Genomic DNA, 26,672 nt, shown 5'->3' with positions numbered 1-26,672 from the left:
GCGATGGGGAGTACGAGGGACGAACCGAACTTGCTAACACGAGACGGGAGGGCCCTGCTGCTTACTGGACCTCTAGCACCTTGCCCGGGAGACGATGGGCAGGGAATACAAGGCCAGCTTGCCCTGCTGGCGGAGAGGGCCAGGCAGGGCCCTCGGGCTCTGGGGGGGCCCTTGTAGCCCCCCACTCAGGTGCTCCACAGCTCCTGGCCATGTTACACTGTGGTCTCGTATTCCAGCAGCTCCTGAGAGGCCCCTATGCTGCGGTACTGCAGACGTGGCGTCGCCGGAGAAGTGTACTCCAGTGCCAGGATGGTCTTTCGGAGGCGCCTGTCAATGAAATGGGCGTCCCACGCAGGATACTTCTTCCTAGGCAGGTCAATGCGAATGACGGGGCCCTCTGTCCGTGGGGCACGGGCAATGGGGGTCGGGGGCACGCTGGGCCGGACCTGAAAGACTGGCACACAGCTGTCTCTGTCTCCGGGCACCCCCTCCCTCTCAGCCCCTGTAGTCCTCGGCAAGGAGCGTGGGGGGCTGGTGACGACGTCCACGGGGCCTCCCGCGGCACAGGGGACGGCCGTGCGCTCCTCGCTGCAAATGCAACCTGTGTCCTGGGGCCGGAAAACGGTTCCGTTGGGGTGCAAGAGACAGTAGTAGATGAACATAAAGAAGACCCCTAAGGCGAAGCTGGAGGTGACCACGCAGACGATGATTAAGGCGTTGGATTCGGGGAACCCGTCCGTGTCCCGGTACCAGTACCAGAGCCCTGTGAGGGCAGCGTTCTCCGACAGGGTGATGACGTAGTAGATCGACATGCGGCACCTGCTGCGGCCTTCCTTGACGTTGAACCAGCAGAAGATGTAGATGATGCCGACCACCATGTTGTAGATGATCTCCTCCCACTTGGACATGCAGAAATCGGTCTCGCCTTGGATGATCCAAAAGGTCATGATGCACCAGTGGGTGACGATGAAGATGCCGAAGTAGAGCTGGAACACGGAGGCGAAGAGGGCGAAGGCGATGGCCCGGGCGGCGATGGTGAAGAGGTGCCACAGGATCTGCACCACCGCTCCCTTGTAGGACATGGGCAGCTTGTCTTCTCGGGAATCACGCAGCACCTTCTGGTAGGAAGCCAGCGTCCAGGCGAGGGAGACCAGCGAGGCCGAAGTGGAGAGGCCTGTCCGAGCAGAAAGAGAGAAAAGGGAGGCGGGGAGTTAAGGGGAGAGAAACGGCGGCGTTACTGGAGGGAGGGATCGAGGCGGAGAGAAACGGAGCGGGAGACGGAGGGAGGAAGAGGGCAGGACAAAGATGGGAAAAGGATCGAGGCAAAGGCAGAGAGGGAGGAAGACACGATGGGGTGGAGACAGGGTGGGCCAGCGGGCGTGGAGATGGGAAGGAAAATGGACGGCAGGTTGCACATGGGCATGTGTGAAAGACCCAAGATGGATGAGGAGGACATGACGGAATGTGAGCAGCGGACGTGAAGATAACCAGAAACGTGACCGGAAGGGGGGTGAGAAGGAAGAGAATAATGTCATTATTTGGGTGCATTTGTTTTTCTAGACATTTCTAGACAAGGAAAAGGTAGTGAAGCTGGAGAAGGGCTGGAGAAGGATGGTGGAAGCGCAGAAAGGGGGGGGGGAACAACAGCATTAGGGGAAAGATCTTTCCCTAGTGAAACATTTTATCTTTGGGCATGTGTGTGTGCAAAAGAGAGAGAAAGAAAGGACACAATGCATAAGCCAGTTTGGCGTAGTGGTTAAGAGCGGTGGGACTCTAATCTGGAGCCGGGTTTGATTCCCGACTCCTCTGCTTGAAACCAGCTGGGTGACCTTGAGACAGTCACAGCTCTCTCAGAGCTCTCTCAGCCCCGCCCACCTCACAGGGTGATTGTTGTGGGGATAATAATGACATACTTTGTAAACCGCTCTGAGTGGGCATTAAGTTGTCCTGAAGGGCAGCATATAAATCAAACGTTGTTGTTATGAACCTACAGAAGTTATTCCACGGGAGCCTCTGATGGGCTCCCATGGAATAGCTTTTAAAAGGTGACCAGAGTGACACGAAGATGTGAAACTGCTTTTGATCAAGGCGGAGCGTTGGTCTGTCTCTTTAAAGACGAGCCAGTTGTTACACTCTTGCGGTCCAACGCCCCCTTCGGCAGATGCACGAGGCGGACCCTCAGTTGGCAGACATACCTATGGGACGAATGGAGCGAATATGTGTGGAATGGACCTGGAAAGAATATAGGGACACCTGAACCTGCCTTGGTCTTACACGGCTGGTCTTGTCTCCTCTAACTGGCAGCTGCTCTTCACACTCTCCAGACAGAGAAAGGTAATTTGCATTGCCTGCTGCCTGACCCCTTTTTCACAAGCAATGCTTGCGATTAAATCTGCAGGCAAAGCAGATGCTCAGCTCCGTGAACCACGGCCCCAGCCCAAAGAACTAACTGATCACTCTGTACTGCTATATGAATTTCAGCCGTCTTAATCTCTGCGGCTCCTAGTCCCCTATCTTCCTCATTCATTCTCTTCAAATTTTCTTCCCCCTTCAAACTCCTCCTAGACCGTTCCTCTGGAACCACTCCCAGCCCCCCTCTCCTAGCCCCACTCCCCAATGCTTCTCACGTCCTCTGCCTTCCCCAACACTTGCTCTTCTTCCTTGCTTTTCTGAGCAGCTCAGCTGGAGAAATGTTTGGCCTGCCAGACTTTTCTGTGACCTCAGAGCAGCTCAACCAATCATTGCCAAAAAGGTTCTTCTTCACCATCTTCATCGCCACTTCTTCTCCACACTACAAAACAGATTGGACGATTCCACAGAGATTGCTCTCTCCACAGTTACTGTGGCTGTGGACTTCCTCGCATCTCCTTCTCCCGCACTGCCACTGACTGGGTCCCCAGCTCAGGTCTGGTTGTTGGGGGTGCAGGAGAAGGCAACGCATGGGCCCGCATCTATCCCCGCCCCTCTCCCCTGCAGCCTGGGTTTCTTCTGTGTAGCCAATGCCTTGGCAGACTGGATTTGGCTCGTGCCTGGCCTCCACTGGCCTTCCAAGTCAGGGCTCCTCCAGGACTTTTCCTGCCTCGTCCACCCCTGAGCTTGCAAGTGATGGAAAGAAGGAAGACAGAAAGATAAGAAAAAATAGGGGAAAGAGAATGGAGACAGTCACAAAGGTGGGAGAGAACCGTAAGACTGGAAGAAAGGGGGAGAGAAGAGATAAAAGGGGGAAGATGAAGTGGCAGGAGAGATACGACAGTTCTGAAAATCTTGAAATGGTGGCGGAACAGGGGTTTTATTTCTCTTTTATTTAAAAAAATGGAAATGTCTGCAAAATTTGAAATACTTGCTGCTTTTACTTGGTAGCTCAGAATAACCTGCCAGGACGTTAGAACAAAGATCCAAAAAGCAAGCTGGATTTATCGATGGGGAAAGAGTCCAGTAGCACCTTTAAGACTAACCAACTTTATTGTAGCATAAACTTTCGAGAATCACAGCTCTTTTCGTCAGATGCATCTGACTAACCAACTTGACTGTAGCAGAAGCTTTCGAGAATCACAGCTCTCTTCGTCAGATGCATCTGACGATGCATCTGACGAAGAGAGCTGTGGTCCTCGAAAGCTTATGCTACAATAAAGTTGCATCTGACGAAGACAGCTGTGGTCCTCTAAAGCTTATGCTACAGTAAAGTTGGTTAGTCTTAAAGGTGCTACTGGACTCTTCAGTTTTGCTACTACAGACTAACACGGCTAACTCCTCTGGACCTAGTGCCATCCTCTGCAGTGTTACCCCCTTCTAAGCCCATTGACTTAAGAACATAAAAAGAGCCCTGCTGGATCGGACCAGGGGTCCATCTAGTCCCGGAACCTGTCCTCTCACAGAGGGGCCAATCAGTTTCCCCCGAGGGCCAGCAACGGTACAGAGAGGCTAACAGCTTCCCCTGATCATAGACTCATAGAATCACAGGGTTGGAAGGGACCTCCAGGGTTATCTCTGTTGACCGTCCTGAAGCTACTGCCCATCAACCTCCTTGGGTGCCCTCAAAGTCTAGTACGTTGGGAGAGGGAGAAAAAGTTCACTCTGTCCAGTGTCTCTGCCCCGTGCAGAATTTTATAAACATCTATCAAGTCTGCCCCTCCCCCAGTCATCTCTTTTCTAAACTGAAAAGTCCCAAACGGTCCAGGCTTTCCTCATGGGAAAGGTGCCCCAATGTTTGGTGTAGTGGTTAAGAGTGTGGGACTCTAATCTGGAGAGCCGGGTTTGATTCCCCACTCCTCCACTTGAAGCCAGCTGGGTGACCTTGGGCCAGTCACAGCTCTCTCAGAGCGCTCTCAGCCCCCCACACACCTCACAGGGTGATTGTTGTTGTGGGGATAATAATGGCAGAAAAGAGAAGTTTCCCGTGTGTTATTAATGTCTCCTCCCAGTAACGGACCTTTATGGGGATCTGCACTGTCCGTTAGAAAATTCATGGTCATAGAACTACCAATGTACACCTAAAGAATACTATCAAGGTCTACATGTGATCTGTGACCTTCACAGTGTCTGGGATTACCTTGGACTGTACCCATATTGAACTGAAATATAAGGTGAAATTGACTCTACAAATGATAAATTGTGTCAGGTGACATCAGAAAGCATTTGCACTTTAATAGTAACTACTATAGGATTTGGAGCACGGGACACTTTAATTGACTGTTTTGGAGCATATATGACGCCTGTATAATTGAAGCTATTTTGCATTGTAATATGTGGTATATGTCTTGGGTATATAATAGGAAATAGGTTAACTTATTAACAGATATATTGTTGATTATAAAGAATAAATATATTGTTGATTGTAAAAATTACTGGGAGGAGACATTAATAACACACGGGAAACTTCTCTTTTCTGCCATTAATATTTACCGTGTTGCTCTGTATTTATCGGTGGGGATAATAATGACATGCTTTGTAAACCGCTCTGAGCGGGCATGAAGTTGTCCTGAAGGGCGGTATATAAATCGAATGTTGTTGTTGTTGTTGTTGTTATTTACTATGTTCGAGACTGTATCTAAAACATTTTGAGAAGACCACAAGAGGTCTTTTTAGTACTTGGTCAAGAAAATGAATGGCAGTGTCCACTGGGGTCAAAGAGGGAGGATGCACATTACGGAAAGACAAGATAACATCTCTCTTTTTTGCTGTTCCTCCAACCCTGACCCTCTGCCAGAGTTCTGGATACAGAACAATCTGGGCCAGGGTGCTGTGGGGTGGGGAGTGGAATTTGCCTCTCAGCCGCTGGAGATGAACCCAGGGCTGGGCCATCTCCTTCCTGCCCGGCTCGTGGGCTTCCCAGGGGCATCTGGCTGCGTCTGAGCCAGCCAGCCAGCTCTCGCCCTCCCACTGGGCTCCGCTCACCTTGCAGCGGCAATATGTTTCTCTGTTGCACCATGATGCTTAGCTGCAAGACCAGCTGGGGGGCGCTCTTGAGGAAGGTCTCCAGAAGCCGCAGCATGCTGATGTCTGCACTTTCAAACATCATCCTCCAGTAGAAGTGGCGCCGGCGATGCTCCGACTGCCAGCGGCTCTGGAGCCCCAAGTAGAGGGCTCTCAGGTACCTAGAAGAAAGGGCGAGAGAGAAGACAGCGGTGAAAAGCTTGGATGGGCCAGTGTGCTCTGCCATTGGCTCCTGGATCAAGAACTCCTACAGCGTGACCCAGAGTTGTTTGCACCTCCTGGACAGCTTTCCATAGTGGGGTGGGGGGGTGGGGTGGGGGTCTCCTGGACTGAGCTGTGTGGCTCTACAGTGCCACCTCTGCAGCTGGATGGAAAGGGTACTGCAACTTTCCAACTAGCAGGGAGTTCCAATGGGCCATACACAACTGCTGCCTCTGGGCTGGCTCCTCAGTCTAAGCAATGCTTGGTGCCGATTGGTCTCTTCACATAACTACTTTGGCCCTTCCTTGGAGCTCTACCGAACGGGCAGCTGCCCGCCCTTTCAAAGAGCAAATTGGCTTCTTGGTGGATCACGAATGTTGCATAATGTTTGGACAGGAGGGTCCTGGCTCGAGTCCAGCGGCATCTAAGAGACCAACAGCGCAATCCCTAGAAGAATTATTTCAGTCTAAACCCATTTAAATTAACAGGCTTAGACTGGAGTAACTCTTCTGAGGGCTGCATCGCAAGAAGATTTCTAGGATGTGCTTTCGGGAGTCAGAGCTCTACATTTGTGTCTGAAGAAGGGAGCTCTGGCTCTCAAAAGCTTGCACCCTGAAAATTTTGTTGAGTCTCTAACCTGCCACTGGATTCAAATCTTGCTAGAACAGAAAAAAAAAATCTGTCTGCCTATGAAATGCAGCAGAAGCCAAAAATTGCTTCTAAAGAGACCTCCCCCTACAAATAAGCATTGTGACTTGTGGGCCAACCTACATATCTTAGTAGAAGCCAAGCAGAGCTTCAGATTGGGGGCACTGTGTGGTTTGGAGGGAGGTCTGAATTTTTTCCACCATGTCATTTTATGGTTTGAATTGCCCTACTAGGTTGTACCTTCATTCCTTCTGCCAACAGGTAAAATAGCCAGATTTTGGTGGTGGGGCTGATCGTGAAAATGGTACGTGGGGAAAAGGACTACCTCCCTAAACACACTCTGGCCCTGATTCAAATTGCGGTCCCGGGAGTCTGCAATTAAGAACAAAAACAGACACAGGCAAAATATCCATTTCTGCTTTCGCCCTCAATCCAACAGAACCCAATAAAAGCCGTTACGACACATTTCCTTCCTATTACTTAACTTATTTAGTTGGTTTTAATGGTGTCTTAGTCAAGGCTCACAAATACCCTTAGCTGGATCAGGGCCTTAATATTAAGATAACAACTGGGAATACATTTATAAATTAAAAAGGATGGAAAATTAATCCACCCAATCTGGGCCCTGGTTCCCCCAGACTTAGTTAACAGCATTTCTAACTACTTCAACTTTGTCATGATGCAGTAAAACTTCAAATTCTTGAGTTATCAAAGGGGAAAAAGGATCCTTTAATTAAGAAAAGAGGAAAGGTACTTTGATGTCTAAGATCAATGTAGACGGCAGCTGAAAAGATAAAGAGAGAGGTTGGCAAGGCTTTTACTCTAGTGGGACATAATTGTTCATCCTAAAATCTACATTACTGGCTCTCCTTCAATGCAAATATTAATATAACTCCCCTAGATGGTTTTCTTCTCTTTGCTTTCATTATGGCTGAGGGAGGGGTGGCACGGGATCTGGACTTCAAGGATGGGAGGGGGCTAGAGGTAGGGTTGCCATTCCCCTGCGAGTGGTGGGGGACCCCCCCCCGCTCCCACCCTCCACCCCCTGCCCCTGCTTACCTGGCTGGCGGAGGAGGCATGGGCCTCCGAGGGCATGTACCCATGGGGCGCAGCTCGCTCCCACAGGCCCATTCCGGGCCAATTCAGGCCACTGCAGAGCATGGGGGCACTCCTGTGCTCCGCAGCAGCTCAATCCAGGCTGAATCTGCCTAATCCGGGCAGATTCGGGACCAAAACAGGCCGATTCGGTCCCGAATTGGCCTGCATTGGGCCAGATCAGGCAGCTGTGGAGCTCAGGAGCACTCCCACGCTCTGCAGCAGCCCGTTCTAGTCTGATATGGGCCCAATCCAGGCTGATTCAGCCCTCCCTGTGCGATGATGTCCCTTCCTGGAAGTTACGTCATTGCGCAGGCCCGGGAGTGTGCGCGCACCAGTCAGCAAAGCATGTCAGTGCCAGGGCCCCCACCTCCCGCTGGGAGGACATGGGGACCTGGTAACCCTAGGTAGAGGCAAAGGGCCCGATTGTCAGATAAGCCCTGCGTATCTGCCATGCCGTTAACTGTATCTGTCCTGCTTCTGAGTAAGTGCAGAGTGAAGCTGATTTCTAGTGTGCGATGACTATTGCTTATTTTTCATTTTGAGTTCCTGCCAAGCTGGGAACTCGACCTTGGAGAAGGTGAGCTCCCTTTGCCCTCCTCCCTCCTCCCCAGGCCTCTTCTCAGACCTTACCCACCCAAATTCCTCATGAACCGTTTCTCTGTTGGGGGTGGGGACTTCATCCTATAACTATCTATATTCTATCACCTTTGGGCATTCCAGCCAATTCCATGGTCTGAGCTGCTTGATATGGTATTAATCCTTAATAAACATTTTAACTCCTTCACTCAAGTGATGCAGGGAAGTGTTTTGGGGAACTACCTGGCAAGTCCCGACACCGATCCTAACAGTGCAATGTGTGTGTGTGTGTGTGTGTGTGTGTGTGTGTGTGTGTGTGTGTGTTTGTGTGTAGCTGTGGCTGCCCTTTCCCTCTGAATTTCCTAACAGAGCGGTCCCTCAGTGGAACAGGCTTTCTCGGGAGGTGGTGGGCTCTCCTTCTCTGGAGGTTTTTAAGCAGAGGCTAGAGGGCCATCTGACAGCAATGCTGATTTTGTGAAATCACGAGAGGGAGGGCAGGAAGGGTTACGCCAGGGCTTAGTTCTCGTGGCCCCTTCTTACATGCCCAGGGTAATGCCAATTGCCACTTTGAGGTTAGGAAGCAATTTTCCCCAGGCCAATTTGGCTAGGGATCCTGACGGTGGTTTGCCATCTTCTGGGCATGGAGCAGAGGTCACTGGAGGTGTGAGGAGGGGGGATAGTTGTGAATTTCCTGTGCAGGGGGTTGTACTAGATGACCCTGGATATCCCTTCCAACACTATGATTCTGTGAAACCATGGCACCAGAGGATTTTTTGAGTCTTTTTTTTAAAAAAAAGTAATTGCTATAGCACTGTTGCATACTAATATTCTTACAATCTCTTTCCACAATCTCTGAATTCCCAGCTCTCATTTTTTTTTAAAAAGTAAGCTTCTAGCTTCTAGCCCTTTTCATTGTTGAAATATAAGGCGTAATCTCCACAATGAAAAGGGCTAGAGACCTATTTTTAAAAATGAAAGCTGGGAATTCAGAAATCGAGGGAATTGATCATTAGAGAACAACCGTGCAATAGCAATCACCATTTTTAAAAAAAGCTAAAAAAAAACCTTCAGAGGCTCTGCAGGGGGGGAATGCCAGGCAAAAGATAGATCACTCTATGGATGCAGCCATAGACAGTCAAATCAGTCACACATCATATCAATCAGTCAAAAACGAATGCTGTCTTTTTAAAGACACCTAGCCTTCACTCATCAACCAAAAAGGAGACTACGGTCAAATCCACATTACTCATTCTAAGTCGCATGTTCCCCGCATTCCCCATGCAATCCCGAGTGCTGGTCACATTACCTCATTAAACAGACGCATTTCATTCGCATTTCTCCCGAATATGTGGTCACAGGTTTTCAACGGGAGTTTCACGGTGGCCGTGAACGGGCCAATGCACAATTTACGTGGTTTTTTTAAAAACCACCCCCCTTCCTGTCTCTCCGGCCCTTCTGAGAGTTCCTATTGGCTGATTCAACTTGCAAGTGCTCCGTAGTCTGCAAAAGACTGTTTTTGACTTCATAGCATTGGATTTATTGATTATGCTGTTTCTGAATCAAATCTGGTAGTTTGAAAAATCATTTTGGGGTGAATCCATCCTCAGAACGGACTCGCGAAACTTCATTTTTAACTGTTTTTTTTTTTTATTTTATATTACTGTAATATCGAAATTACGAAATATCGAAATAATGACACTCCAAGGAAGTGAAACTTCAGTAAAATTCAGGCACTGAACTGTCCTGCATAGGAAATGCCCACGAAAGCTTCCCACATGCTTCCAAATTTCCAAAAAAGAAATGGGAGAGAGCCATCAGTGCTGTCAGTGGGGGAAAGAAAGGCATCATTATCTTCAATGATGTTTCTTTATAAGGCAAGATCGAAATAACGGAAAAGTGCGCTCAAAAAAATAAAAAAAATGGGCGGGGAAAAAAGGTCCCCCTCAAAAAAGCGGTTTTCGAGCGGCCGTGTGACCGGAGGGACGCGCGAGAAAGACGGATTGGAAGCAGGAATGTGAACGAAGAGGGAAAAATCACGGATTGGAGGCAAATGGAAGATATCCGATCAACATGCAGGTAATGGGTGAATGTGGATTTGACCTACAATGAAGAAATCAGAAGAAGATTGAGACTCGGAAGAGCGGCTATGAGGGAACTTTAAAAGATCCCTAAGGATAAGGCTGTCCCTCTGGCGATCAAGATCAAGAAAGATAATCCAAACTATGGTATTCCCCATTACTATGTATGGATGTGAAATTTGGACAGTGAAGAGAGCTGACAGGAAGAAAATGGACTCATTTGAAATGTGGGACTGGAGGAGAGCTTTGTGGATACCATGGACAGCCAAAAAGACAAATAAGTGAGTACTAGATCAAATCAAGCCTGAATTCTCCCTAGAAGCTAAAATGACAAAATTGAGGCTATCGTACTTTGGTCACATCGTGAGAAGACAAGATTCTCTGGAAAAGTCAAGAATGCTAGGAAAAGTGAAAGGCAGGAGGAAAAGAGGAAGACCTAAAATGAGATGGCTGGACTCAATAAAAGAAGCCACGTCCTCCAGTTTGCAGGATCTGAGCAAGTCTGTTAATAATGATAGGACATTTTGGAGGTCTTTCCTTCATAGGGTCACCATAGGTCGGAGGCAACTTGATGGCACATAACACAAAGACACACACACTTCTTTCCTGCAGAGGGCCGTCACACTTGCGGTGGCCAAATATCCCTGAGCAAGTCTGTTAATGATAAGATGTTTTGGAGGTCTTTCATTCTTAGGGTTTCCATAGGTTGAAGGTGACTTGACAGCACATAACACAAACACAGCTGTCAGTTGTATTGTCGAAGGCTTTCACGGCAGGAGAACAATGGTTGTTGTGGATTTTCCGGGCTGTATCGCCATGGGCTTGGCATTGTAGTTCCTGACGTTTCACCAGCAGCTGTGGCTGGCATCTTCAGAGATGTAGCACCAGAGGTGTAGCACTGAGAGATCACTGAGAGATCTCTGTCTTTTGGTGCTACACCTCTGAAGATGCCAGCCACAGCTGCTGGCAAAACGTCAGGAACTACAACGCCAAGACCATGGCGATACAGCCCGGAAAATCCACAACAACCACAACCATCAGTGTTTGTCTGAGTAGTCCTTTGCAACATAAATGGCAACCAATCTGTTTGGATCAGCAATGTTTTTTTGCACATACAGTTTTTTTGGGGGGGGGGGGGAGCTCAGGCAGGCCTATTCAGTGGGCCCTAAAGTCGTTTGGTGGGAACTGAACAGACCAGGTGATTGTCTTACATCTGATTGTCACAGACAAACACTGCAAGGCTGAGCGCTAAAAACGTTCGATGCAAAACTTGCAGCTTCCCTGCCTTTGACTAAGGTGGACCTAGGTCAGTCCTGTCTCTCGGGTTGCCAACTCCAAGTTGGGAAATTCCTGGATATTTTAGGAGTGGAGCCTGGAGAGGGTGGGGTTTGAGGAGGGGAGCGACCTCTGATGGGGTATAATGCCATAGGGTTGCCAGGTCCAGGTTGGGAAATTCCCGGAGATTTTAGGGGTGGTGCCTGGAGACAGTGAGGTTTGGGGAGGTGAGGGGTCCTCAGAATAGTATAATGCCATAGAGTTCACTCTTCCAAGGCAGCAGTTTTCTCCAGGGGAACTGACCTCTGTCACCTGGAGATCAGTTGTAATTCCGGGAGATCTCCAGCCCCCACCTGGAGACTGGCAACCATACCTGTCTCCTTTGGCTGGCAGCATTCTAGGATCCTTCTCAGCCCTGACACATGAGTGTAGAGATCTGCCAAGTAGCTTCCCTAAAGATTCCACTGGGTTAACAAAGCTTTACTGGAAAGTTCTAGTATCACGATCTTACGACTCGGGTCATTGTCAGGAATAGATCTACTACTTTCAGCCCCCACCCCTCAAGATCTCCTGGCCTCCTGCCTGCTTGCCACCACACCTGGAACTCTTTCCCAGATAGATCCAGAGGAGTTAGCCGTGTTAGTCTGTAGCAGCAAAATCGAAAAGAGTCCAGTAGCACCTTTAAGACTAACCAACTTTACTGTAGCATAAGCTTTCGAGAATCACTTGATTCCCGAAAGCTTATGCTACAGTAAAGTTAGTTAGTCTTAAAGGTGCTACTGGACTCTTTTCGATTGTCAGGAATGAGGCACAACCAAATATCAAGAACATATATTATTTACAGGCTAACATCCCCCCCCCCTTCCTAGAGGCTGGCTAATTCTGCTGAGAACTATCTGCACAGGGGAGGACACAAGATTCAAGGTTATGTGGGATCCTTTCCCAGCAGCTAGGAGCAAGCATAGTCTAAGAGAGAGAATTCCAGGAAGAATTCACATCCTGGGAGAGTGAAGAAACGCAGCTGCAACAGACAATCATAACATCATAACCTCCAGCTCCAACCCACACCCACCCCAAGCATGGGTATGGCAGATGCTGCCAGCTTCTTGAAAATATTCGATGCAAAATTTGCAGCATTCCTGCCCTTTGACTTAGGTGGACCTAGGTCAGCCCTGTCTCCTTTGGCTGGCAGCATTCTAGGATCATTCTCAGCCCTGACACGTGAGATCCTTTTAAGGGGGATGCCAAGTCAAGGCTTGACCACTCACCCATTTGTCCCATGGTGCCTGTGGAGCCATATTTCCTGGGGGACTGCAAGAATAAAGTCCAGCAGCACCTTAAAGGCCCTGACCTGGGCAGCCTAGGAGGGCCCGATCTCGTCAGATCTCAGAAGCGAAGCAAGGTCGGCTTTGGTTAGAAATTGTATGGGAGATCTCCCATGAAGACCAGGGTTGCAGAGGCAGGCAATGGCAACCCACCTCTGTTAGTCTCTTGCCATGAAAACCCCACCAGGGGTCGCCATAAGTCAGCTATGACTTGAGGGCAGGACTTGATTCATTTCATTCAACGCCTTACAGGCCAGCAAGATTTCCACAGTGTAAGCTTTCGAGATTCAAAGCATCTGATAACAAAGGGTATCTGACAAAGGGAGCTTTGATTCGAAAGATCCACTAGAAATCCTGCTGGTTTTTAAGGTGCCGCTGGACTCACGTCTTGCTTTTCTACTGAAGACCAACACAGCTACCTACCTAAAACTATCTACATGTAGGATTATAGCCTCCACCTTAAAAAATCTCTCTTATGCATAGGATTTGTCACTTGCAGGATTTCTGCCCCCTCTCCTTGCCCGCCGCCACCAGCAGAGATTCTGTGACTCTTTGGGCAGGCTGAAATCCAACAGCTGAAGCGTATTTTCCATTACTGTCCACAAGAGGCAAAGCATCACTCAGTGGGTTCCTGCTTCTCTTGCAGCTATTAAAGCACAGAAGCCCTGCTATAAAGCCAGCAACCCTGAATGTTTGGGGTCAGAGCTGGAGAAAGGCCAGCCACGCCGGCTGCTGTCCCTTGGCCAATCGGCACTTTTCCTGTACAGTGTGCTAGGAAAAGTGGAAGGCAGTAGGAAAAGAGGAAGACCTAAAACGAGATGGCTGGACTCAATAAAAGAAGCCACATCCTCCGGTTTGCAGGATCTGAGCAAGTCTGTTAACGATGGGGTGTTTTGGAGGTCTTTCATTCATAGGGTCGCCATAGGTCGGAGGTGATTTGATGGCACATAACACAAAGACACACACACTTCTTTTCTGCAGTGGGCCGTCACACTTGCGGTGACCAAATGTCCCTTATTTGCGCAGTACATTTTTATCCCACTCTTTGCCCATGTTATCCTCTGAATAACCTTGGGAGGTAGGTTAGGCTGAGAGTGAATAACCTGCCCAAAGTTACCTACTGAGTTTCTTGGCAAGCAGGGATTTGACCCTGAGTCTCCCACATCCCTGTTCAGTGCACTAACCACTGTGTGGTATCAACACATGAGGCAGCCTTACACTAGCCCTCTATACATATGCCTTCCATGCATTGTCTGAATGCGTGGAGAGGGAGAGCATGCGCAAGTATTCTGGCCCCGCCCCCACTTCTATGTGATCTTGGCTCATGAGTATGGTGAGAACATGTGGAAGAAGTCTTTGCATGTACGCTCCCTCCTGTGAGTGGCAGTGTTGGAAAGAAGTACTTCTGATCACGGGAAGCACACTGCCTCTGCATGTTCACACCATGCTCACGATGAGATGATAATACTGCAGAGGGAAGGTGTGGCCAGCACACTTGTGCCTGCTCTCCCTCCCCACACGTTCCTTCTCTGCATAGAGGGGTCTGTGTAGAGAGGGATTTGTCAGTGACTCAGTGGAAGAGCCTCTACTTTGCATGTCGAAAGTCCCAGTGTCGTCTGCCAGCATCCATGCCATTATTGTGTTCTGCCAGCATCCATGCTATTGTTGAATTCTGCACCCATGCCATTGTTGTATTATGTTATATGCCATTATTGTGTTCTGTAAGCATCCATGCCATCGTTGTGTTGTGCCTCTTACACTACATCTTAAATCCATACTGATATAATGCCAAAGTTCGATACTGTATCTTATGCATTTTATATAAATCACCCGAGGGTGTCTTGACTGCTAAATACTAATTTCCAGAGGAGCAAGCGGCCTCTTTGTTATCTCTATGCGTTTTCATTTCTAAGTGGCCTTGCACCGAAGCTGCAGCTGTATGTTGAAAGGTATCTTTTTCACAGGAGGGAATGATTCCACTCTGTACTTTGTCTAGACTAAACTGCTTTGTTCCCATGTAACTTTTTGGGGTTTCGCGCCTGAATGCAAAGGGGCAGGAGAACGTCCCCCTATATCAGTAGTTCCTTTGTTTGACTAATCACTTCTGCCAACTTCTACCTATGAGTGCATACCTGAGCTGAATAGATCTCTAAATAAAGTTTCTTCAACCAATGCACCTGCCTGCTTGCTGTGAGGGACTTGGGGATCTAAACCGCCAGGGACTGCCACCCTAGGACTGACACCCAGGTTCAATCCCTGGCATAAAAGAACCAAGTAATGTGAAAGATCTTCACTTGAGCCCCTGGAGAGATGCTGCCAATCTGAGTAGATAATACTTTGATAGACTGAGGGCCAAGCTACACATGACGAATGACACTTGAACGGCAAGTGGATTGAGTGGAGGGCAAGTGAACAGGGAGAAATACACTTGCCGTTCAAGTGTCATTCGTCATGTGTAGCTTGGCCCACAGGATCTAAATTCAGAATAAGCCAGCTTCATGCATTCAATGCGTTCATGCGAATACTGAAACTGTCTGTCAGTCCATCAAGGTCAGTATTGTCAGCTCAGATTGGCAGTCTCTCTCTTTCTCTCTTTTGCATAATCTTTTAGAATCAAATCATACGTTATAGAGCTTACTTAAATGTACTTTTTAACATTTCATTTCTCTTTCAACACCTTTCTTCTATTGTTCCCATTTATCTTCCTATCTATTGATATGCGTTACCCAAGTCTTTCTTTCTGCCATTCTCTGTTTTAATTTAATTTTAATCTTGATTTTCAGTTATATAATAATAATAAAAAAACACTTTCCATTTTTCTTGAAATTCTGAAACCGGTCTGTGGCATATAAAAGATGCTAAAATGGAAGACATTTCACTGTCTTCCATTTTGCTGTGAATATCACTCTTGCTGCTGTCACCATCTACTTAAATAATTCCCTGTGTGTTTTTATAATATCATTTGGTAAGCCATTTAATAGCAGTGTTTTTCCAGGGGCTCAGTTAGGAGGTCTTGCCCATCCCTTACTCCCGGATCCCTTGAATTGGAGATATCAGGGATAGAACCTGAGACCTTCTGGATGCTAAGCAGGGGCTAAAACACTGAGAGTTTCACTACATGAGACGCTCGGCTCATGTTCATCAAGTGTAGGGAGACGCAATGTTAGCCAAGAAGTGTAGTTTAAAAAGACCGCCGGCAGAGATCACCCCTCAGAGGGTTTGTTAATTTCATCTTTGCCTCCTGAAGGCTCTGTCAATGTCACCTTTTCAGTCTAAAACTGGGTAGGATCGCAACCAGAGGGCAGCGAGGAATGGAAAAGGGCTGGAGCTGCTTTCCAGAGCCAGGCGTGGACCTGGAGAGGTTCTAATGGACTGAAGTTTCCCTTCGGGCATTTCACAGCCCCTTCAGACAGCTTCAGCATATAGCAAAGCCTTTGCCCTGCCACCGGCTCTGTCTTTTTAAACTACCCTTCCCAGCTACCATTGCATCTCCCGACACGTGTTCTTCATGTGTCAGATGTCTCGTGTGGAGGGACTCTGAACCACAGCCCCTCTCGATACACATCATACCAGTATTGCAGGTGAAATGCAGCTCGAAAGAGGGAGAAGGGATTCCAAGAGGACTCTGGGCCCACCCTGGCTAGCTCCAGAATCAGCCTTCATGGCCCATCTAGCAAAACACCATCAAGAGGATCGGCATGTGAGGCATTTTGCTAGACGGTGACATTCCTCGCGCCGATCCAATGTGCCGCAGAGAAAGGCAGGAACAGCTGGTCTCACGGAGCCACATGGAGCTGGAGCACTGAACTCGCAGGGCTGGATGACGGAAGACACTTGGCTCCTGCTGCCGAGGACTATGTAGGCCATCTGTCAGCCAATCTGTAGTCGATGTAGGTGTTCGGGGAGATGCAGTTCTGATTGGCAAAGGGGAAAAAACCTGCTCCTCTAGAGCCCTCTAGATGCCTCCCCCCCCCCTTTTAGCAGATCAGCCCTCTGGGGCTCTCTTTGCCCTCCCACCTGTCCCTCTCTAAGGTCCTCTGGCCTGGAACAGCCTTGTAAGACTGCTGAAGCCTAGAGGGGAGGGGGTAGCAATTCCCGGAGGTGCATCACAGATTCCTGTTTGGAAAATGAGCTGCAGATTGTGAGAAAGCCCCTTTCCCAAATCTGGTAAGGAAGGTCGTTGCCGTGTCACACAAAGCAATCACAACCCCTGGCAACTTCGCTCATCTGAACTGGGTCACCTACAGATGCCACTTTGCGCATGGGTGAAATCAACAGCAGCCCGTACACAGGCTTTCTCTGTGGTGGCCCCTACCCTGTGGAACGGCTGGCCTGAGGAAGTCAGGAGAGACCTCACTCTCCTAGCTTTCTGCAAAACCGAATTATTCAAAAAGGCTTTTTATTCAGATAGGAGAGTTGTAGTGTAGGGAGGGGGGGGGTCTCAGATGCTTCACTAATGTGTTAGGGACCATAGACTTCGCCACTATGTTGACTTACGTCCCATCTGTTGCTTTAAGTATGTGCTCCTATGTGCTACCTGTGCTTCACGTTGTCTAATGTCAGCCCTAGAATTGCTTATGTCCTGTTTCAGCATTTCTTCAATTCCGCATTGGATTCTTGCTAACACTATTTCTTTGTAAACGTGCATTTATTCACCCTATGTCCTCGAGAAATGTCCTCGATATTGACTGTACTAATCTCCCACTGTATAATCCGCCTTGAATCTCAGTGAGAAAGGCAGAGTATAAATGACATAAACAAACAAGGTGTTGGTGTTGATTTTAACCTTTAAAGCCCTAAAAGGATTGGGACCAGCATACCGGAGGGACCGTCTCTCATACGTGCCCCAGAGAGTGCTTCGTTCAGCGGGTAAGAACTTACTGGCGATCCCTAGCCCTAGGGAGGCTCGTTTGGCCTCGACCAGGGCCAGGGCCTTTTCGGTCCTGGCCCCAACCTGGCAGAACTCTCTGTCTGAGGACACTCGGGCCTGCCAGGATCTTGTATCATTTCGGCGGGCCTGCAAGACGGAGATGTTCCACCGGGCTTACGGCTGAGGCCAGCATCAGGACCACTATTGAGCCTCTCACCAGTCTCCGGTATTCGAGTACAACTCATGTGTCTGCCTGTCTCCTCTTTGTATGCTGGGGGCAGGAACGTGTAGCCAACTATATCAGGTTTTTGTATATATATAATCTTAATTTCTGAATTTTATTGTAGAATTTGCTATGCAATTGTATTTTATGACTGTTGTACCCCGTCCTGAGCCCGCTTGTGGGGGGGGGGGGGCGGGTTAAACATCGAACAAACTAAACTAAACCCCATACCAACACATTCCACAAGCACAATGTTGGGTTTTCCACGGACTATGATTAGTAAAAACCTCCCAAAGTTTTTATTCTCTGTCTTTCTGCAGTGTGAGGGATGGTGACGGGCCAACCCATCTTGAACGCCTGTGATAGCTGCGTTTGCAAACAGAAGTTGGGTGCCTTTATACTTTGCACATATTACATCAGTCTGCCCCTTGCTCCCCATGTTCAGAAGCAGTGTAGCTCTGAGCATCAGATGGTAGAGAGGAACGATGCGCTAGTCAGCCCCTTTGAGTCCTGCTTCGTAGCTTCCCAGCAGCATTCCGTGGGCTATTTGTGGAAAAAGAGTCCTGGCCTAGATTTATTTTATTTATTTATTTTTTGGCTCTTGGTTTGATTCCATTCTTGTGTACATCCAACAGTTAAAAAAAAAAGAAGTCCACGCCAATAAAAGAGGAGGGAGTAAAGAGAAGAGGAGACAAGAGGGTGGCGTAGGCAGGTTGTCTAAAGACAACCTGCCTACACCCCCTTCTTCTGTTGACTGATATGCAATAGAGCATTTTAGACTGGGGAAAACGAACAAATAAAACCAAGCCAAAAATTAATGCTCCCTATCAGTAGGAGAGCTGACAATGATTTGAACAAAATCTAGACCGCATGAAATATGAAAAAGAAAAACCAAACAGACTGAGTTTTCTATGTAGGCTGGTGCTTTTAGCGATGAAATGTTTGTGTTCTGAGACTATTGAAACACATCAAGTTTGAGCAAATACGTATTTCCAAACAAGAGCACTTTGGAGAGAGGGTGGATTTGAGTTTTTCTTCCAAGATTTTTATTCTCACTCGGCTTTCGGATGTTTTAGGGGTGGTTACTGGCCAATGCCGCTTTGCCGCTTTAGCAGGATTCCCAACAGCCTAATGTCTGTTTACCATTTCCCCCTCCATTCAAACCTCCCTCTCACAGGTATGTGTTGCATTGAAACTGAGCTGCCCCCCATGAAAAACAGCTATGCATAGCTCCCAGTTTGTGTGTGATCCTATGTGAGTGCAAAGGGTGTTTGTCTCACCAGAATTATGCATTAGACGATGCACATGGCTTGCAGACAGACACGGTGTCAGTAAACGGATATTCCCAAACACACCAAGGCCTGATTTGGCTTGGGAGCATGGGGGCGGTGTGATCAGCTTTCCCTTCTATGCCATTTACGGGTGCCTCCCTCCGGGTCAGGATAACCCCATCTTGAGTTTCACACCTGCTCTGTCTCTCCTGGACAGCCAAGGAACTCCTGGCAACCTGCAGTTTTGGAATACTTCTACTGTTACTAAACTTCTACGGTTACCAAAAGAAAAGGGGGTTTTAGTGCTTGGGAAAACACAGCTACTTCAAAGGCAAAGATCCATTGGAGTTAGCCGTGTTAGTCAGTAGCTGCAAAATAATAAAGAATCCAGTGGCACCTTTAAGACTAACCAACTTTATTGTAGCATAAGCTTTTGAGAACCACAGCTCTCTTCGTCAGATGCATCCAAAACAGAGAGCTGCGGCTCTCGAAAGCTTATGCTACAATGAAGTTGGTTAGTCTTAAAGGTGCTACTGGACTCCTCACTATTTGAAAGGCAAAGAGAGCGATACACCTCTGGTGCTCCATTCCTGCTTGCATCTGACACAGGGAGCTTTGAATCTTGAAAGCTTATACCCTGGAAATCTTGTCGGTCTTTAAGGTGCTACTGGATTTGAGCCTTGCTGTCCAATGAGGAGCCCAGTTAACCAAATTTGGGCTGATTTCCAGGTGTGCCAGAGCCAATGGGCATAAGATTGCATAAGATGTGATTCTTGAATAAGAGGTGATTCTTCACAACGGAAAACACCTGCACGCACATGCACCGCCGAAAGGCACAAAAAGCACAAGGAGCCAACACTGACCTCCTCCTCCCCGCCCCCGGCCATCCTGCCAGGCCCTCTGCCTGGCTCTGGGGCTGGCCAGTTGGCTGCATGGAGATACGACAGGTGGATTCTCAGCCCACCACATCCCTTCCTTCTCCAACACAGCTGGGGGCTGGCCGGGAACTATGATTGCTGATCTCATCCCTATGGACTTGTTCCCTCATCTGGTCATAGTGCAGGGTCAAGGGAAGGCTGGGAAGGCTGGCTCCCTTTGCAGGACCCTGCTTCTCAAAGGAAAGGTGCCGGGCTCTCCATCCGGTGTGAGAGTTTCATATTCTGGCCAAAGTACTATCAGAATCCCAGTTGAACATTGTTCAAGGCACTTTGTGCATGTTCAAGGATGCTCTCGTGTTTTCTATTACTTTGCTGAGCCCTGCTGATTTAATCTCCTGCTTTTTGATCCCATTCCTCCTGCAAAGACATCCAGGTGGCATACCTGCTTATCCTTCATTTCTTCCTCATAACAACTCTATACAGTACATACAGGTGTGTGTGTAATTTGTACAAAAAGTCCCAAAATTTTGCAACAGAAAAAACTAAATTCTGTTACTGGTATAAAATACTGGATTCTCTTTCTGCTAAAGGCCAAACTAGACATGATGCGGCGAGATCCATGACCAGACTTTCCCAGCATTTTAATTTTTTAATTTTTATTTATGTCATTTATAGTCCACCTTTCTCACTGAGACTCAAGGCGGACTACACAGTGTGAGATCCATACAGTCAATTTCAAGGACATTTCCATAAGCATCTGAGAGCCCTTCCATACAATACAAAAGCCTTTTTGAATAATTCGGTTTTGCATCGTTTGTGGAAAGCTAGGAGAGTAGAGGCTCTCCTGACCTCCTCAGGCAGGTTATTCCACAGGATAGGGGCCACCACAGAGAAAGCCTGTGTTGCCAAGTAGGCCCCCTCTCCTGCTTTAAGGCCTGACATGGACTGTGTTAAAGTTTCCTGCGTTGCTGCTTTGCTGCTACACAAAGACTGCTTTGCAGGTGTGTGCTCTAATACACGTGTCAGTTTCCTGCCTGCGTGTTAATTACCTTGCTGCTGCAATAGACTGTGTAGTTCCCTGACTCCATGTTTGGATAACTGCACAAAGGACTCTCTTTCTGGGCAGCCCTGCCCTGACCTGTATCTGGACTTCCCAGTGTGTGTTTGGACTTTGTTACAAGTGTGCCCCGTGCCTGCATTGCCATCTGCCACGGACCGTGCCTGTTCCCTGCTTTGGACTGTGTTTTAAGTGCTGTTCCCCCTGCCTCCATGGAAGCCTGCCTCATATGGGCCCAAGCCGCTGCTAGCAGCCGGGCGCCTGCCGGGGAAACCTCCAGCGAGCCTGGCTAGGCGCTCCCTGGTCAGTTCCCGCCTGGAGCCTCCCGCGGGCCGGTTCCCGAGCTTGCCCTCGCTACCGGGCAACCTGCAAACAAGCCCCAGCTATGCCCAGCCGGCATCCATGTTCTCAGGCAGCCAGAAGACCTAGGGAAGAAGACTGCTTTGAGAAGCCATTTCGGTGAAGCGGGCACACCACGTCCGCAGCGAGAGCACCTCGCCCCGCTCTGCATATCTTAGGAGCCACCCCGGAGAAGGAACTAAGTGCCGACCATCCCAAGCACTTAGAGAATGCATCTCAAAGAAACCTCCGCATTCCAGAGCTGATGACATCAGGACAAGCCCTGTCCGCTGGAACATCCATTCAGCCCACTCGGATTTCCCCCTCCCTCTTTTGTCCCCTCTTCCTGAGGTGTCACTTATCACAATCTGATTACTAAAGTGGCCCATCCAAGCCATTAGAACCTTTGTTTTAATCTGTGAGAACCACCAAGTACAGCACCCGCCCCAGGGTACGTTTTGGGGTATTTAAGCCGGCCTCTCAGACCGCATGGTGCTCGTGCCATTCCCGTCCTGTCCCAGCCAGGCGCATGCCATCCTATCCAGAACCCCTTGCTGTCCGTCTGTGGTCCCAGTGCTGGCATTGGGCCACCTTGCTGTTGTGTCTCTGCTTCGCTTCAGGATAAGTGAGTATTCCCCCCACCATCGTTGGGAACCTGCTAATGCGAAATTCTCTATATTTCTGACTCTATATTTCTTAGACCTTGTATGTTTTCTTGTATGTATGTGCAAGTTCAGGCTTACGCCACACTATTAGAAAATACACGTGTTGGAACCTATTTGTAGTCTGTCTCTTTTTCATTAGAGTGTCTGGAATCGGGACCTCCGTAGACATAGGTTAGATCCGCGCTAATAATTTTAGTTACAGACTGCTAAAGCTAACTTCCCCTTATAATAAAGAGCAGTTCTGGTAACACCCGTGTATGGGCTGCTGCTGCTTTTGCCCACGCACAGGCTGGTACCTGCAAGAGACCCTGTTCAGATGAGCAAAGCTGCCGTGGGGGAACATAGGGAGGGAGGCAGTCCCGTAGGTATGCCGGACCAAGGCCGTGAAGAGCTTTGTATGTGATAACCGAAACCTTGAACTGAGCATGGTAACTGATAGGTAGCCAATGGAGTGACTGCAGAATGGGGGTGATGTTCATGCTCCTGCTCGCTCCTGATAGCAGTTGAGCCGCAGTGTTTTGCACCAATTGGAGTCTCCTAGTTAGATGGGAGACCTACATATAGTGCATTACAATAGTCAAGCCTGGATGTTACCATAGTGTGGATCCAAGTGGCCAGGTCGGCGGTGTCGAGATAAGAAGCCGTCTTCCAGGCTAGAGTGAGGTTGTAGAAAGCAGTTTTTGCAGCTGCCTTAACTTGTTTTTCTAGTAGTAGCACTGGAACCAATATAGCCCCTAGGCTCTTAACTGCACCTGCCAGGGTCAGACGAACTCCATTTATTGATTTACTTCATTTAAACCCCACCTTTCTCCTCAATGGGGGCCCCAAAGCAGCTTACATCGTTCTACCTTTCTCCATTTTATACTCACAACAACCCTAGGAGGTAGGTTAGGTGGAAAATCTGGGATGGTTGCCCAGCAAGCTTCCAGGGCAGAGTGGGATTCAAACTTGAGTCTCCCAGATCCTAGTCTAGCACTCTAACCACTAGGCAACACCTCAAACAAGGAAGTGGCAGCTGTACAGGGTCTCAGTTCAGACCAAGGCTGGGGAGTGGGGAGATGAGGGCCTTTGACCTCCCTCTGAAGCATGATGCTGCCTGTTAAAATCACTCCCCACCAGGGGTCATTTCGTAGAAAAAGAGCTGGAGGAACTCGTTAGCATAACTCATTAGCATAACTCATTAGCATATGCCACGCCTCTTGCCATCACCAGAAGTGTGTCATTGGCATAATTGATTTGCATATGCCACACCCCCTGACGTCACCTATTCTGTCTGTTTTGGACCCAATCCTGGCCATTCAGGGCCGAAATTGGGCCCAAAATGGCAAAAAGGGGCTGAAAATGGCCGAAAGGGGGCTCAAAATGGTCAGGATCAGGCCGCTGCTAAGTGGGAGAGTGATCCAGCACCCGTCAGAGGCCTGATCCGGGCCGTTTCAGCCCCAATCCAGGCTGCGTTCGTGCGCGTTCCCCCTCAAAATGAGCCCTGCTCCCCACCATAGTTATTAGCTCAGGAGGGAAGAGAGAGAGGCAACCACTCTCGGCCTATTTTGCTTTCTTTCCCTGGATGAATAAGAGCTGTGGTGAGAAGAGCTGGTTTTCACTGGTAAAACTGCTCCATGAGGAAAGTTTTTAAATCTCCCTCCCTTAAAGCAAGTTATTATTATCCGCACAACAATCTCCCTGTGGGGTGGGTGGGGTTGAGAGAGCTCTGAGAGAGCTGTGCGACTGACCCAAGGTCAGCTGCAAAACCGAACTATTCAAAAAGGCTTTTTACTCAAATGGGAGGGCTGCATTGTAGGGAGGGGGTCTCAGGTGCTTCACTAACAAGTTGAGGATCACAGACTTCATCACCATTTTTGCCTCATATATTATCTGCTGCTTTAAATATGTACTCTTATGTACAACCAGCGCTCCATGTTGTCTAATGTTATTGATTATGTTTTGCTTCAGTATTTTCTACTCTGCCTTGGATCCTTGCTAATACTATGTCTTTAAACTTGTATATGCTTACCTTAAGGTATTGTATTGAAATGGACTTACTTGATACTGGTTGTATTAACCTCATACTGTGTAATCCTCCTTCAGTCTCGGTGAGAAAGGCGGACTATAAATGACGTTAATAAATAAAAATAAATAAATAAGTGGAGGAGCGGGGAATCAAACCCGGTTCTCCAGATTAGAGTCCTGCCGCTCTTAACCACTACATCAAACTAGCTCTCAGATCTAATCACAGGATCTGCAAAAGGTCTGCCCCCCCTCACTTTTTCAACAGATTCCCAAAAGAGAGAGAATAATAAAGTTTAAGAGAGCTGAATATGAATGAACAATTTATAGGATCAGTGAAAGTGTCATTCTATCAGGGGCCCCGTACATATCTGTAGGACATAGCAAATATACTGGATGCTTATGAAAATAATTATGTTTAACCAGATAATTAAACCATCAATATTCCAAAAATCCAAATGTGCCGTTACCAGAGTCCAAAAGATAATTGCTTGTGTGCAAGTACCCCCCACCTCTTCTCCTGAGATGCTACTTAGTGTCTTCTGACTGGTCTTAGACGCACAATTCCTAGTCTACCTTTTCAGTCCTGATTTAGAAACCTGATTTAAAAAAAAAAAATGAAAACAGAGGTTTCCAGAGGCGGGATTTGACAGTACCTAGTATGCAATCCTATGCTTGCACACATGCACATACACGTTCCATGATACCACTCTTGCATCATGGTACGTGCATGCACACACGTGCACACATGCAACCCTGGCTGCAACAGCAGCATGGGTGTGGTCCCCTGCTTCTGCTCCCATCATTGTGCAAAGGGGAGAGAGATGATCACTGCAGAAAGAGAAGGATTAAGCAAGAGGTAGAGGGGCTGTAAAGCTCCCTCTTGACCTAGTAAAGCTGTCACCTAAATGGATGGCTTTTATATCGGATCTATAAAATGCTGCCGGTCGACTCCATTAGCCACCAAGGGCCAGAAGAAAACCTGATTCCAGCACTTTCAACCCATACATCAGCTCTAAAGAGGGGAGAGGCAGCTCCCCTGTACATTGGGGATCTACCACATTTCCTCCTGACCTTCCACACTTGAGGCACCAGATGCCTCAGGCAGCTGTCGGCAAAGTTCATTTTCTCGTGTGCCGTCGTAAGTCAAGGCTCCTTAGCACGTGTGACCTGGGAGCTAGTCTCCATGCTATGACAGACGTGATGGAAGGCGTCGATGGAAATGGAGCAGCATTGAGCCAGTGAGGTCCTCGGGGGGGGGGGGGGGCAACTGGCAAGGGACAGAAAATAAAAGCCACAATGGGCAGGGAACACCGAAGCTGAAAGTCTGTGTGGCCCAGATCTTCAGAGGCACTCAGCGCGACCGCCACCTGTTCTTGACAAGACTCTCCTCCCTCCTCCTTTTTAATTCAGATCAATTAAACTTTGATTGCTTTTATAAGGGAAGTTCAAGCCGAGTGTTTCTCTGCAGCACATTTGTGTATAATTTGCGCACACACACACCCCTGCCCCGTTCCCAGTACCCCTCCCAAATGTCTTTCTGGGCAACAAGAAATTTAGAAACATAAGACATGGTCTTCCCTGTACTGAAGGAGTATTGAAGATAATAAACATGGCAAATGACAATAAAAGCTGGGGAGGGGGGGAAGAGACTACAGGGGAAAGGCAAAAGTGGTATCCCACACTCTAAAGGCACTTCTAATTCAACACATGGAGCTGCCTTATACCAGGGTTGCCAACTCTGGGTTGGGAAATTCCTGGAGATTTAGCAGATGGTGCCTGGAGAGGGCAGGGATTGGGGAGGGGAGAACCTAAGCAGGATATAATGCCATAGAGTTCACTCCATTTTCTCCAGGGGAACTGATCTCTATGATAAGCAGAGGCTCAATGGCCATCTGACCGCAACGCTGATTCTGTGGTCCTAGGCAGATCGTGAGAGAGAGGGCAGGAAGGGTTACATCAGGGCTTAGTTCTCGTGGCCCCTTCTTACATACCCAGGGTAATGCCAATCGCCACTTTGAGGTCAGGAAGCAATTTTCCCCAGGCCAGTTGGGCTAGAGATCCTGATGGTGTTTTGCCGTCTTCTGGGCATGGAGCAGGGGTCACTGTGTGTGGGTGTGGGAGAAGTAGTTGTGAATTTCCTGCATTGTGCAGTGGGTTGCACTAGATGACCCTGGAGGGATCTTCCAACCCTACGATTCTCTGCTTCTATGTTCTGTAGATCATTTGTATTCCCTGGAGATCTCCAACCCTTTTTTGGAGTGGCAGACAGGTCTTCCACCGCTCACCACGTTCTCTCCCCTGACTTTCTCTTGCTTCTGTCAATCCTCAAAGCAGACCACAGATTTTATTATTGTTGTTTATTATTATTTATAGTCTGCCTTTCTCACTGAGAGCTAAGCTACAAGAGACGAATGAGGAGCACATGAAGGGAGTCGCAATGTTAGCTGGGAAGCTAAGCTTTAAAAGAGATCAGAAGGCTTTGTCAATTCTCCTCTCTACAGCCATTTCCTCTTTGCCTCCCAGAAGGGGAGGAGAAACTGACAGAGCCTTCTAAAGGCAAAGAGGAAATGAACAAACCCTCTGAGCAGCCATCTCCCTGGCTCTGTAGAGAGGGGAATTGACAAAGCCTTCCAATCTCTTTTAAAACTCAACTTCCTGGCTAACATTGCAACTCTTTTCACATGAATGTCCTCATGTAATTTGTCTCTTGTAGCTTGGCTCAGACACC

At 48.3% G+C, this 26,672-nt stretch overlaps 1 protein-coding gene across 1 annotated transcript in view; it reads right to left on the bottom strand.

Annotated features, from left to right (window-relative positions):
* Positions 1-212: 212 nt before the first annotated feature.
* XKR7 (XK related 7) overlaps positions 213-26,672 on the bottom strand; it is a 70,288-nt gene continuing 43,828 nt past the window's right edge. The window contains exons 2-3 of the mRNA XM_054980480.1: positions 5,395-5,594; positions 213-1,174 (exon numbers count right to left, since the gene is read on the bottom strand). Of these exons, the coding sequence (XP_054836455.1) occupies positions 213-1,174; positions 5,395-5,594 (1,162 nt within the window). The remainder of the gene's footprint in view (positions 1,175-5,394; positions 5,595-26,672) is intronic.

This window comes from Eublepharis macularius, chromosome 5 (genome assembly GCF_028583425.1).
Source record: "Eublepharis macularius isolate TG4126 chromosome 5, MPM_Emac_v1.0, whole genome shotgun sequence".
NCBI lineage: Eukaryota > Metazoa > Chordata > Lepidosauria > Squamata > Eublepharidae > Eublepharis > Eublepharis macularius.
Note: the sequence above shows the minus strand (reverse complement) of the source record. Positions and strands in the feature narration are given on the sequence as shown.